The sequence below is a fragment of the Helobdella robusta genome (assembly GCF_000326865.2).
Source record: "Helobdella robusta unplaced genomic scaffold HELROscaffold_22, whole genome shotgun sequence".
Taxonomy (NCBI): Eukaryota; Metazoa; Annelida; class Clitellata; order Rhynchobdellida; family Glossiphoniidae; genus Helobdella; species Helobdella robusta.
Window position 1 is genome coordinate 303,555 of NW_008704170.1, and position 15,438 is coordinate 318,992.

General features: G+C 33.2%; 2 protein-coding genes across 2 annotated transcripts; both read left to right on the forward strand.

Moving 5' to 3' along the window:
- Nucleotides 1–301: 301 nt before the first annotated feature.
- Nucleotides 302–6,752, forward strand: HELRODRAFT_191484 (hypothetical protein; the record flags this gene model as incomplete). The annotated part of the gene is made up of 14 exons (XM_009018547.1): nt 302–575; nt 849–899; nt 1,173–1,247; nt 1,461–1,655; nt 1,785–1,817; nt 2,153–2,212; nt 2,340–2,375; nt 2,664–2,683; nt 3,085–3,156; nt 3,986–4,056; nt 4,369–4,438; nt 4,854–4,907; nt 5,336–6,029; nt 6,555–6,752. 13 exons carry the CDS (start codon nt 302–304, stop codon nt 5,468–5,470), a joined length of 1,146 nt encoding a protein of 381 aa, XP_009016795.1. The 3' UTR covers nt 5,471–6,029; nt 6,555–6,752.
- Nucleotides 6,753–8,611: 1,859 nt separating this feature from the next.
- Nucleotides 8,612–14,347, forward strand: HELRODRAFT_78151 (hypothetical protein; the record flags this gene model as incomplete). Its single annotated transcript, XM_009018548.1, has 7 exons — nt 8,612–8,692; nt 8,993–9,103; nt 10,703–10,790; nt 11,924–12,060; nt 13,128–13,249; nt 13,559–13,725; nt 14,073–14,347. Coding segments are annotated over 7 exons (981 nt in total), but the record flags the coding sequence as incomplete, so codon positions are not given.
- Nucleotides 14,348–15,438: the final 1,091 nt, after the last annotated feature.

Sequence of the window (15,438 nt, forward strand, 5' to 3'; positions counted from 1 at the left end):
GCCCTTCAAACTCATCCGTAAAGATAAGTCCAAAGAACTTTTATTTGCCGCCACCTCACAAGAGGAACAAAAGGTTGGATTATTTTGCTTCTTTGTTTTTTAATGTTGTATCTGAAATGAACTTTTTGAAATTTTTAATCGGTTATTTATTTTGCCTGTTCATAACTGATGAATAAACTAATTATTTATTTATTTAATAAGTTTATTTGAATATATAATTTAACTTTATGATATATAATCAAAAATAATTTTATGTCTCTCTATTTTAATTATTTGTCTTCGTATATTATTAAATTTCAAAATGCTTAAGAAATGGCTAAAGCTTATACGAGAGCGATTAGAAAAAATGCCAAAAAGCGACCAACCAAAGCGTAAAAACAACAACAACAACAGCAGCAACAACAACAAAGTCAAAAACATCAAAAGCGTCAAATTTACCAAAAGCGACGACAGTGACGACGACGATGTCGGAACAAACTACGTCATCGAAAATGAAAAAGATGATGAAGACGACGACGACGATTACTCAGATCTGGAACGCGAGAAAATGGATGACTACGAAATACCGAGTGTAGGTTAGTTATGTCTGTCTGTCTGGACATTTGTCTGGACAGCTGAACATTTACCCAGACGTCTGTTTGGGCGTGTGTGTCTGCGGTTGTGTATCTTCGTATCCAAATATGTGTACATCTGTGTACCCATGCTCGTTTGTATGTGCACACGTATCACTTACTGTGTTAACGTTCAATTCGTTTGCGTTCGTGCGTATTTAATTTAATTAATATATATTTTCAATAAATTTACTACTTCTTAAATTATTTTCTAATTATTTATTTGTATACGCCCAGAGTCCGGTAAGGAGTCGATAATAAATGAAAAGCTGAACAAGAGATGGGACGGTAAGTTGGATGATGAGTGAGTAAAAGAATGAATTAAATGAATGAATGAAGTAATAATAATAGCAACAAAAACAACAACAGCAATAACAATAATAATGATAATAATATCCCACCCAAGTCGTAACATGGCCTGCCCTTATCTCCTGTAATTATAGCGAGGGCGTCTCAGCTTCACAAATGACATTATTATTATTATTTATTACTATTATTATTATTACTACTATTATTATTATTAATCATCATCGTCGTCATCGTCATCATCATCACGCCCAGCAGTTCCGTTACCAGCAATTCCAGTGGATCAAAAACGATCAAAAAATAGTCGGAATAATCAAGAGGACGAAGGAGGTGATCCACTTTTAACCATTTGTATCATTATCATTATTATTATTATTGTTATTATTTTTGAACCTTTTATTTTTAATATTTATTAAAATTTACTTTTAATCATTAAATACATACAAACGCAACACAAGCACACACACACACACAAACAGACAGACAGACACACAAACAGACAGACAGACACACACACACACACACACACACACACACACACAGACAATTCAATGGCCATATACAATGAACCCGATGAGCTACCAGCGACCACCACAAAATCGCGGTCGTCCTCGTCGACAACCACACCGCCAACCACTACCAGCGTCTCAAAAATTAGCAGCAAACTCGCCGGCAGAATAGCCGCTGTTGAAAATAATGTCGCTAATTCTATTTTACCAAAAGCACCCAAGCTACCAGGTTTGATTATTATTATTTATTGTTCGTTTTCTTCTTATTATTAATTTTCTTTTCTTTTTTTTACTTCTATTTAAATAATTTAATCTGCATAATTTAATTACTGAATGATTTTTTTTTTAAATTTTAAAGCGAAAAAACCGCCACCGACACCGTTAAAATATGGTTGGTTGGCTGGTTGGGTGGCTGGTCGATTGATCGATTGATATATTAACCATATGATTGACTGAATAGTTGGCTGATTGATTGATACATTAATTGATAGATTATTTGGTTGGTTGGATAATTGGTTGATTGATTGTTCGATTACATAGTTAGTTGAATGATTGAATAATTATATTATTGTTTGATTGGTTGGTTGATTGATTGGATGTTTGATCATATGATTGATTGAACAAATGATTGATTGATTGATTGATTGATAGATTACACGGTTGATTGATTGATTGACTAATTGATTGATCGATTGATCATATGATTGATTGGTTGATTTTTCACAGAGCCAACATTTCCTAATCAAGAACGACGCAGTCAGGACAACAACAACGCAAGGACACCAGGTTCAATCAGCTGAATGAACTCGAGGAAAATAATTATTGAAATTTTATAAAATATTACAACAATTAATTATAACCAATTGACAATTAATTATTTTTATGAACAATTAAATTAATTAATTTCCAACAGATAAACCAAAAGAGAAACCGCCCACACTTAAAAAACGTAAGACGCTGATGATGAATTGATGATCATGTAAATAATAATAATAACGTAATAATAATAATAATAGTTTTAATATTTAACAATAATAATAAAAATACAATAATAATTATTACTATTACTTAGTCGTCATTCTCATCATCACCACATGACAATTGTATTGATGGAAAAAAATTCTCTCTCACACACACATACATTCACGCACACACACACATTCACGCACACACACACACACACACATTCACGCACACACAAACTTAATTAATAAATTTATTTTGTCAATTTATTTAGCCGGCAGACCAGAGATGAAAGTATTTCAGATTATTATTTCATTTTATTCTACTAAATAAATATTTAATAAAGTTTATAAATTTCAAATTTTAAATATTGATAAATTTGTATCAAATAATTTTAACAATTATGATAAAGAATTTTTGTATGGATTGTTTTCCATCTCTAAATAATGTCGTAAAACTAACTCAGTAAACAAGCGAACGAACCAAAAATTATAAACTATATAAAATAAATAAATGGACGGAATGAATGAATGGAGTGAAAATAAAATGAATGAATGAATGAATGAAATGCATGAATGAATGAATGAATGAATGAATGAATGAATGAATGAATGAAAAAAGGGTGGGTTATTGGTTCTATTGCATAGGATAGATGTATTTTAAATAATTTTAAATAACTTTGTCATGTACATGAGGTAAGCCCCCAGGTTCAAACACCAAAGCCCGCAGTCCCCGGACCAGACGTTGAGCCTGTGTATGAAATTGACGTAAGTCCCCTCTGCTAATATTCATAATTACAATAATACGAATAATGGCGAGGTAGCGTAATGGTTAAGTCGCCTGCTCCTGCTTTGGCAGTGACAGGATTCGAATTCAAGAAGGATCTCGGCATACAAGATTGCAATGTGTTTGATTAATCATACGTGGCTTCACGTGGGCTCTCTTTCTCTCGTCGATACTTCTGAAGTTATCATGAATTAAAAATAAAAAACTTTCGTCTTTTCATGACGATTCTACTCTTCTCCTTCTTGTTTCATACTTAGTTTCATCTAGGATTGGTTATGGTAACACGCTCTACTATGATCTTCCTGATCCCACACTCTATGCTTTAAGTAAAGCATTTAACTCTGCTGCTCGTCTAGTTGCTCGTGCCACTTTCTTTTCCCATATACTTCCATATCTTGTTCTCTTACACTGGCTACCCAAAAAATAAACAATAATTTTTAAATCTGCACATTAATGTACAGTACAAGTCTCAGCCGAAGTTATTTCCTAAGAAGGTACTCATCGGATATATTAATTGAACCTAAACGCCCCGGTTTACGATCGTCTTCTCGTTCTCACTTCTTCTTAATTCGTGTTAAACACTCATAAGCCAAATCTGCATTTGCTTTTTCTGGCCCTTTTCTCTGGAACTTTCTGCCTGCTTCTCTGACTACTTCTCCATCACTTACGAAGTTCAGAGAGGATCTCAAGACTCGTCTGCTTGTAAAATTCAAAACAGACAGGCTGTTTGACATCGCGGAAATAGTGCTTTACAAATTAATTTATTGATTGATAATTGTTAATAATAATAATAATTATTATTTTTTTAAGAGTCTGTCAGTAAATTATTCAGCGTTGGTGAATAAAGCAATGTGGAACAAGGATCCAAATAAGGCTACTGAGTTAGTTTATGGATTCGATATTATTTTGAAATGATAAGTAGGTACCACGATTGATTGGTTGGCTGGCCGCTTAGTGTAAGCAGACAACCAACCAGCCAGCCAATCAACCAACCAACCAACAAACCACCCAACCAATCAACCAACCAGCCAGCCAACAAACCAATCAATAAATCCACCAACCAACCAATCAACCAACAAACAACTCAACCAATCAATCAGCCAACCAGCCAGCCAGCCAAACAACCTACAAATAAACCAACCAACCAATCAATCAACCAACCATCTAACTACGACGTCATAATTTATAATTAGAGTCATGTCGGCTATTATTAAAGTGATTGGAGCATTCCTCATAAGAAAGTCGACAGATGGAGATGGCTATGTCAGTAGAAGTAGTTTCTATTTTAAAGAATTTTTATTATTTACATTATTATTTTGTCATTATTATTATTTTTCTTCTCATTATTTTTATGACTATTATTTAAACATTGTTATCTAATTTGAATATAAAATGACGTTGTAGCTATTCCGTCTGATACAATCAGATGAATAAATCATTATATAGCGAACCTTTTTAAATGGAATAACTATTTTTTTTAATTCAATTACAATATAACGATTTTTTCATTCATTTTGTTGTTCAGTACATTATGCAAAAAGATTATTATTATTTATTAATCAGTTGTGAATTAATTGAATGAATTATTTATTTATCTTATCAATAAACCTTAACCACAATAATGAAATGAACATTAATGAGGAAATAAAAATATGAAATCTAAAAATTACAAAATCAGACGTTGTCAGTTGCTTGTGAAGACGGGCCGAAAAAGTTTAAAATAACTTGTCAGGTTAGTAAATTCTAAAAGTAATAATTAATCATAATTAATTAATTATAATTAATTAATTAATTATAATTAATTAATCAGGGCGATTCTTGGTAATTGATTCATTTCTTCATTTCTTAGAATGTTTAGTTAAATTTTATGCGGCCCGCGAGGCCTTGTTTGCCAAGGTCGTCAGCCAGACATTATGACCAAAAAAGGAGCCTCAAATCTTAAAAAATTCTCCCCCGGGTCGAAAAAATTTGCTATTTATGTACATACGCGACCCTTCAAAGGTAAAATAGCAAAAAGTTCGCCCACCCCTCTCTTACCCGAATAGGTTCACGCTAGTCGCAAAAACGTATTTTGAAATGAACAACATTTAATAATCAATAATAAATATTTAAAATTTAAAATCAAAAGATAATTAAATAGCAACACACCAATTTGAACAGGGAAGCCAGTTAGTAATGGATGGGAACACATTTGACGACATGTCCAAACTGATAGAGTACTACTTCACGAACAACCTTCCACACAAGAGTCACACACTTAGTAAACCTTATTCAGAACTTTGGTCTTCGACTTAACGCTTCATACTTAACATACACACACCCCATCACTCACACAAACATAAACACACTCACACACACACACACTTACATGAAACACTACACTACTCAAATTATGCATTAACTTTTAATGTAATCAATACATTTCTGTGAGTGAATTGAAATTAAACAAATGATTAAACAATTAAACTTTAAATAAACAAATTTGCGCGTGCATATATGAGGTGTATGTGAGTTTTTTCAACTATCAAAATGATACAAAGTGTAATATATGTGTGTGTGTGTGTGTGTGTGTGCACGGGCTAAGTTTATGTAAGTATATGTTTATGTGGCGATTCTCACACTCACACGGACGTTTCATTCAATTCGATGACATTTTTTTAAACGAGATATTATGTGTGTGCTTGTGTGTGTGTGCTTGTGTGTGTGTGCATTTGTCTGAGTATGTTTGTGTATATCTGTTGTGTGTGTGTGTACATTTTCTGTAACAATTTATAATAATATATATTGGATTATTTGTGGTATATTGCATAATCCAGAAAAACATCGAAAATTAGAGTATAATTAATAACGACGTGTAGGGATCCAACATTCATTTATTAACTATCTCATATATTAATTATTATTGTTATTATTATTCTATATATTGTTATTATTATTATATTATTATTATATTATATATTATTATTCTATTATTATTATTCTATACATATATTAATTATTATCATTATTATTCGTATGAAAGTATAAATGTTTCTGTAAAACGCCCCGGTTTACGATCGTCTTCTTCTTCTCGCTTTTTCTTAACTCGTGTTAAACACTCTTTTGCCAAATCTGCTTTTGCTTTTTCTGGTCCTTTTCTCTGGAACTCTCTACCTACTTCTCTGACTACTTCTCCATCACTTGCGAAGTTCAGAGCGGATCTCAAGACCCATCTGTTTTCAAAATTCATTGAGGAGCGCTGTTGAACATCGCAAAAATAGCGCTTTATAAGCTGATTGATTGATTGATTGATTGATTGATTGATTGATTGATTGATTGATTGATTGATTGATTGATTGATTGATTGATTGATTGATTGATTGATTGATTGATTGATTGATATTCATCTTTATAATTTTATGTGTTTAAAAATATTTTATCCGTCAATCTATTTATTTATATAATAGTATATCTCGATAACGATGGATAACTAAATATCAATTTATTCATACCACTAAACTATAATTATATAAACAGTTGTGTGATCTATAGATATGTTATCAAAATCAGTTATTGAAAATTAATAATATATAATTTTTTTATTTCTCGTGCCTTATCCTTTCAGGACAATGGTGACCTTCAACCTCCACAAAGCCCGATCTTCAAAACTTTGTAGTAGTTGAAACGTGGTGACACTCAACAAGTGACACAAGGACTTCACGAATGTTATTCGTTGTTGACTGCGATCTCTTCTCCCTGCAATCTTTCCAGTAGTTGTTAGAATTTCCATTCTTTCTTTCCGCATGATGTGACAGAAAAACTTTAACTGCCCCCGTCAGATTATATAAAATTTCCTCTTTTCATACCCAGACTGTTTTAATACATCCTCATTCGAAGTATAAGAAGTCTAGTTAATTTTCAAAATTCTTCTCAAAAACCACATCTCAGCAGCGTTAATCTTTTTTCCATTTCTTTAGAAATTGTCCAGGAGTCATAGCCGTAAGTTAGCACAGGAAAAATGTAACACCCTAACAGTTTTAATTTTATTGATATCCTGATTTTACTGTTGGTGAGGATGTTTTTCATTCTAGAACATGCATCTCACATTTACAACCCGAGGTAATCAGACTTCCGAGATAATTGAAGTTGTAATGGTATACAGGAGAAACAAGTCGACAGCTTTAGTTATTTATACCACTAAACTATAATCATATATCCAGTTCAGTGGTCTATAAATACGTTTATCAAAATCAATTTTTGAAAATCTATAATATTAAAACGTATAAAAAAAACATAGATAAATAAATAAGTAAATGTTAAAAATAATTTTGTTTCTCCACTTCGAGATATTGCTGCCTGGTTTTTTTGTTTATGCTCGGTTGCCATTGGTAACGTGGCATTTAATAATTCAAAATATAGGCACTATTGTTATTCAGGAATAAATGACAGAGTTAATTTTTTATTTCTATTTTTCCCACAAAATCGAAAATGTAAATTAAAATTGATCCCTTTACAATATTATTTATTCATTATTTTACTGGTTTTTTAATTAAATAAAATTATTTATCTGTTTTTTCTCGATTCAATAATAATGTAGTATTGTAGTAGTTATTCTTGGCGTGGTAGAGTTAGAAAGAGAAACTGGTAGCGATAGTAAAAACATACATTTGAATGAAAATTTGATAAAAATTCTTATTTGAAAAAATTAGTGTTATATTTATAAAGAAGAGATTGCAATAGTGCTGAATAGCAATAGGTTTTTATTTTTACGTTCTCTTTCTTTGAGAAAATCAAAATGGCCAATTCAAATAGCATCTCTGACCTCAAATCTGACGACACCAATTCTAATTTAGTGGTAGGTTGTTGTTAGTTTTAAAAATAATTGAATTTAATTAAATTTTTATTGATTAATAATATTGATATCATCAACATCCATTTATAATAATATTTAATTTATATTTATAACCGGCATAAATAGATTTCTTATCGAAATACGTTTTTTATTCTGGAAATTAAAATCTTTTAAGTCATCATTTATGATTTATATCACTGTATGTATCATTGTATGTAGTTCAGAGATTTTTGTTATAAAGTATTTAATAAAACCTACAAATGTAATGAAATAGTCAACTCTATAAACTATATTTAGACATTTATATAACGTCTTATATTCTTCTCTTTTTATCGTTCTTCCTTTCTTCCTTCATAATTTTATACCGTCTTTTGTTGAGATTGTATATTGGTAAGCATCACTAGATAAAACGTTGAATCAACTGGGTTCAAATACATGAAGACTCTCTCTAACATTCAACAATTATTCGCGCTTATTTACATGACCGTCTGAAAGTTTTGTAAGAGAACAAACACCGTTCACCATTAGTATTATTTACCTTTTATTGATTCGCCATTTTCCCAATGTCTCACTTACCCTTCTTATGTTCCTTTTTTTCTTTCTAGGTGGCCTTGAGGATACGGCCAATGATGGATGACGAAATTTACAATGGCGCGACGCCCGTCGCCCACAAAGTGGACGAGAACGTTAGTAGTGGCTTGCGCGCCATCTTTTGCTTATTTTTAGTAAACATTTGGCATTTGTCTGCCGTTAAAGACGCTTCGTGAATTTCATATTGAATCTTTGCGTCACATAATGTCATTTCCATAAAAGCCAAATTTTATAATTGATGTTATATTATAATTGATGCAAATGACACGGTGATAATTGATATTATATCATTTATTTATATCATTGCGTCATTTGTATGTATCATTAATATTACGGCAACTGAATAATGAATAACCTAATGAATAACCCACAAACGCGTTGCTCCCTAATCAAAGATGGTGGTCATCATGGACCCCAGCGATGACTTGGATGACATCTTGCGACAGAATCGGTCGAGAGAGAAGCAGTACATATTTGATGTCGTCATGGACGCTAAATCTACTCAGGTTCGTTCACTTACACTATTCGTCAGCAATACTTTTCAACTTACATTATTATCGCCAGGACATAGATTGATAGCCTACTAATTGCTATACCAGATTTCTACAGCTTAAGGAACTTTATTAGCTTTATACTTTTCAATCATTTATTTCATTTTTATCTTGTTAGCCACAAGTACCTACGTCAAACAGTATTGTGGTAAAGCCATTGCAGTAAAGAAATCATTAGTTTATGAGTTTAACTCTTTGACAACATAACGAATGATTATTACACTTGACTTAATTGTTACGCTCAGTGAAAACTGTAAAAATTATATAGCGTTCAATGCCATTAAGTAAGTAACTTCTTTAGAAATGTTTGTTTTTTAAGTTATTTCGTTAGAATTAAACAATTTGAAATATATTTTTATAGTTAGAATTCTTCAAAGTGTCGTTTTTTACCCATAATAGAAGGGAAATTTGATTGAAGTTTGTGCTTTTTAATTTTTAGGCTCTATGAATGACAAATTCCTGAATTTTGTGGCCATTTTAAGTTGCTTTAACGATTGCTTTTCTTAGTTGATTAACCATCCGTGAAATGACATTGCAGTCATTTTTCAAAGAAATTGATCATATAATGATGTCAAACAGAAATGAGTGTGTATATTTATAATCTTGAGATACTAGCATGAACATCGGAACATCATTTTTTTTCTTCTTTATTAAAAAGCTCTGGAAGACACAAAATTCTTTATTTATTATTCCTATATTTGAAACTTCTTGCCACAAAGGCTGCACTAACCACACGACACTAACCATACCACACACACATCACTAACTGCATTACGTATGCATGCACATGCACCACATCATCATACACGCATGCATAGTTTTTGAACCAGGCCATCGCGTTACTGTATGAGATATGGCACTTCTACGGACTGAGCTAACTTGCTGACCGATATCATAATTTTCCAGTTTCACCGCATTGTATTTTTACATGCAATGATAGAATTTTTCGTTGAATTTTGGTATGACCTTATCAGAATATGTTTAGAAAACATTTCGATTTTTTCTCAATTTATTTTTTATGGGAGTTTAGCCAAAAATCTTATGAATAACTACTGTATTATTATCGAGAAATATTCATTGAGATTTAAAATGTGTAGTTTACTATGAAGTTTTTTGGGTTTGTATCTGAAAATTATAATATAATTATCAGTAAGGTTTTTAATCTGCAAATTATAATATAATTATCAGCGCGGTCTTGAATCTGCAAATTATAATATAATTATCAGTACGGTCTTTAATCACGTCAGAATCTGAATTAAACATATTTGTGGGCTTCTTTAACTTGAATTTTGTCATCCAGATCTAGTGGTGTTCCCATTTTGGCGTATCTTGATGTTTCTTGAAATTTTGAAATCGCATTTCTGACCAACTCTCTGCTGTGGTTATTTTCTTTCAATTGACTCAAATATTGAGAGGATTCTTTTCGTATATGCGTGCACTGTTTGTCAATATTTTTTTACGATTCCAATCATTACCCATCATCATCATCGTCGTCATCATCATTGTCGTCATCATCATCATCGTCACTGTCTACATCGTCATCATCATCATCAGGAGGACACGTACAACAAGTCATGCAAGTTCCTCATACCAAGCATCATGGACGGCTACAACGCTACCGTCTTCGCCTACGGAGCCACAGGTTCATTAATCATTCAAGAGATCTCATTAAATGTTTGCGAGAACTAATTATTTATTCATGAGAAATCCTTAATTATTCATGAGAACTAATTAATATAAATGAAGGCTCGTTATTGCTCATGAATGCTCATCAGTATAATTAATATTAGCCGCAATGGCCGCATGAATAATGAATTAATGATGTTGTTTTTATTCACGACATATCATCAATTTCCAAGACAGATCATAAATATTAGCAGGTATCTCACGCGATGAGATACATTAGCAAGTGAATGCTGGTGCACTTTTTATATCTGCACTCATTGCAATCATCTCGGGGAGTGCCTGTTTCGGTATCGCGTGCCTCTGGAAAATTTTATTTTCCTGGTACGAAAACTGGTAACAAAAAAATTTTTATAATTTGTATTAGAGTTACAGTTGCGGTGAAATGTAATGGTATGATGCAGTAATTTCGCATGTAGTCGTTTTTGGTTTTTAAAAAGTTTCCTGATATCCTTAGCAAATTCAATGAATTTTCAGTTAGATTTGAAACATTTTTTGGACCAAGTGTACGTTGTGCGTGAGTACGTTGTATCAGAAGTATATTTAGATATCTGATCTTGCGCCAGCTCTATCATACCGACAGATCAATTATAGGAATCAAGATAACACACAACTCGCTACAAAACTATAAAATAAATAAAATAAAATAGTAATAAATAAAAGTAAATAAAATAAACAGCCGAAGTAAAGCGCTTTATTGACACTAACCGGCATCAATCAATACGATCGAATCAATGCATTCGAGTTTTTTGTCGATTTGTCGGGATATCTAACCTTTTTGTGCTGCTTGCTGCTAACTCATTCACACACACATACACATACACCACATATGCAAAACCACACACACACACACGCACACACACACACCTATTCCTTATTAGTTTCCTCCTAATGCTTCTGCTAGCTTGCCAAATGCTGTGAAGCTTTTTATTGATATTTTCTTTCTAACCTACTAATTATTGTTTTATCCACACAAGACAATATCCTTCAGAAGATTTTAATTAGGTTCCTGATATTTTTCACCTAATTTTTAAGGTGCTAAAGAGAACCATCATTTATTAACTTTTTTTTATTCTTTCCCTAATTTGTTAGGTGCCGGAAAAACCCACACGATGTTGGGGAGGGATGAAAATCCGGGGATCATGGCACAAGCCCTGACTGATCTGTTTGATAAGATGAACGAATCTCAGGAGAGGCTGATATACAAAGTTACTATGTCCTATCTGGAGGTTTGTATGTTTGTTTGTATGCATTTGTCTCTACGTCTGTATGCGTGTATGTGTGTGTATTGTTTGTATGTTGTATGTTTGTTTGTTTGGGTGTGTATATGTGTGTGTATTTGCATGTGTTTTAATTGAAGCGATACCCAAAAAACAAAATACCAAACTCCGACACTTTATAGTTAAAATTTCAACAATAATAACAACAACAAAAACAGCAGCAACAAAAACAACATCAACAACAACAATAACAGAAACAACAGCAACAACAACAGAAACAGAAACAACAATAATCTCATCAGCAACAACAACAACAACATCAACAACAACAGCAACAACATCAGCAACAACAACGACAACACCAACATCAACATCAACAATCTCAACCCAGATATACAACGAAATGATCCGAGATCTCCTCAACCCAAACAGTGGTTACTTGGACTTGAGGGAAGATCAAACTGGCTTACACGTCGCTGGCCTATCCAATCATGACGTCACAAATACCAGCGAGGTGATGATGATGATGGTGGTGATGATGATGATGATGGTGGTGATGATGATGATGATGGTGATGATGATGATGATGGTGGTGGTGATGATGATGGTGGTGATGATGATGATGGTAGTGGTGGTGGTGGTGATGATGATGGTGATGGCAATGATAGATATCATAATTGAGATGATAATAGTGATAATAATAATATATTTATCATGATTGATAATAACGATGACGATGATGAAAAACTTATCTGATAATAATTTTGTCTGATAACCTCCATGGTATTTAACTTAATTTGTATATACTTTTTAAAAATATTTTATTATCATTAATATTATTATTATTCTTTTTTTATTACTATTAGTAGTAGTAGCAATAGCAACTGCAGCAGCAGTATTAGTAGCAGTAACAGGCGGAGTAAAAAGTAGTAGTGGTAGTAGTGGTAGTGGTAGTAGTAGTAGTGGTAGTAGTAGTAGTAGTCGCAATAGCAGCAGCAGTTGTATTAGTAGCAGTAACAGTCGTGGCAAGAAGCAGTTGCAGTAGTACTTTTTAAAACTAATTAATATTCAATAAGGTGATGCATATATTAAAAGAGGGCAACAAACAACGGACTCAGGAGCCGACGGCCGCCAACAAGACAAGTTCAAGGTCGCACGCTGTTTTAATTATATCTGTCAGGCAGAGAAACAGGTCTGTGTTTAACATGACGTCATTATTGATGCGTTTTGACATAAATGTTCTTGGCTTTATTATCTTTGTTTTTTAACTTTTTCCGCTTTGAGCCATCAATATCATTATCATTTTTTCTTACCATGTTGTAATAATCATCATCATCATCATCATCATCACTTTTTTCCATCATCATCATTATCACCAGTTATAATACATTATGGTTATAATATTATGAAATTATTATATGTATCAATATACATCTAACCCAAATATCATCACTATCGCCACCGGTTATCAAAGCCCCTAACCACCCACCCACCCCACTCACGCCAGGTTAGCGGCAGGCATGCAGCAGCAGTACCGCATGGGCAAGCTGATCCTCATCGACCTGGCTGGCTCGGAAAGGGCGGCAAACACCCAGAACAGAGGCAAGCGAATGGTCGAGGGGGCGCATATTAACAGGAGTCTGTTGGCCCTAGGAAACTGCATCAATGCGCTAAGTGGGTTGTGTGTGTGTTGTGAATGTATGTGTGTGTGTGTATGTGTGTGCGTGGATTGTAATATGATAACGTTGATATCATTAATTGATACTGTAATGCTGGTTTGATTGCTTATTGCTAAAAAGCTGTTGAAATTTGCAGTTATAAAAATTATTCTTTCACGTATTTTAAATCATTTTCATAATAATCTTCTGCGTTTCGTATCGCTTTATCTCGTTATGATATTCGTACCGCCTCGTTTCATTGAGAGCGAAATTCCAACGTGGTATCGTATCGTTACCAAACAAAAACGAGATGCCGATAATCACATCATTTCAATCTTATCACAACTGCCTCCACCACACCAGGCGACAAGACAGGATCGAAGTACGTGAACTACAGGGACAGCAAACTGACGCGTCTGCTGAAGGACGCGCTCGGCGGCAACTGCAAGACGGTCATGGTGGCTCATATCTCTCCTGCAAGTTTCCACTTTGAGGAAACCAGGAACACGCTGACCTATGCCGATAGGGCTAAAAATCTGAAAACAAAAGTTCGTTTGTTTTGTGCTTGTTTGTTTTTGTTCGTTTTTTGTATGTTTTGTATATTTTGTGTTTTGGGTTGTGTTTCTGTATTTGTTTGAATTTCAAGAGATTTGTTCAAACAATCTCAAAACGAAATACATTTGTACGCCACACGCACATGCGATGTGGAAATGTATAAGTAGGTATACATATGAATGAATGGATGAATTGTTTTTTAAACTATAACGAACATTATTAATATTATACGAAAATTTATACAGCGCTTTTTTAAAAAAAGTTCTCAAAAGCAGCAGAAAATATGTACGTATGTATACAGTTGTATGTACAGGCGATCATACGCATTATCACGTGCATCTTCACTATTGTCCTCATCACATTTTTTATGTCTTTCACTCATTTGTCCATTGTCATTACCATTTCCAATGAAGGTCAGACAGAACGTCCTAGACATGACCCTCCACATATCTCAGTACTCCAACGTCATCACTGACTTGAAAGAAGAAATTAAAAGGTCATAATGATGATGATGATGAAGATGGTGATTGTGATGATGATGAAGGTGTGATTGTGATGATGATGATGATGATGAAGAAGGTGGTGATTGTGATGATGATGATGATGAAGATGTGATTGTGATGATGAGGATGATAATTAGGATTTGAATTATGATTAGGGATGTATCGAACAGGAAGTTTCTCCAGTTGCCAAACTTCCGATTAGTGGATTACCAAAAAACCCAAATATGAAACAAATATTTTTTCAGTTATTGAGAAGATGACAAACAATTTGTACCTAGCCAACAATTCTCCATCGAGATAACATTCAATCTCTTGTGCAATTTCAGATGCAAGTTATAATGGTCAAATAAATTTTTCGCCAGCAATATCAATCAACAATTATTGCTCTAGGAGGGAAAAATCTCGGACTTTAAAAAAATGACCATCACCATCATCATCGCCACATCATTATCATCGTGTTATCGTTTTTTTTTTCAAAAAATAAAAACCATCATTATCATCATCTTCATCGTTATCATTTTCGCTATCAACACCACTATTATCGTCGTCGTCGTCATCTTCTTCACACTATCATCCTCATCACATCATCATCATCCTCGTTATCATCATCATCAGGTTGAAACAAAAGCTAGAAGACAGAAGCAACAACAACAACAGCAACAAGAATGCAC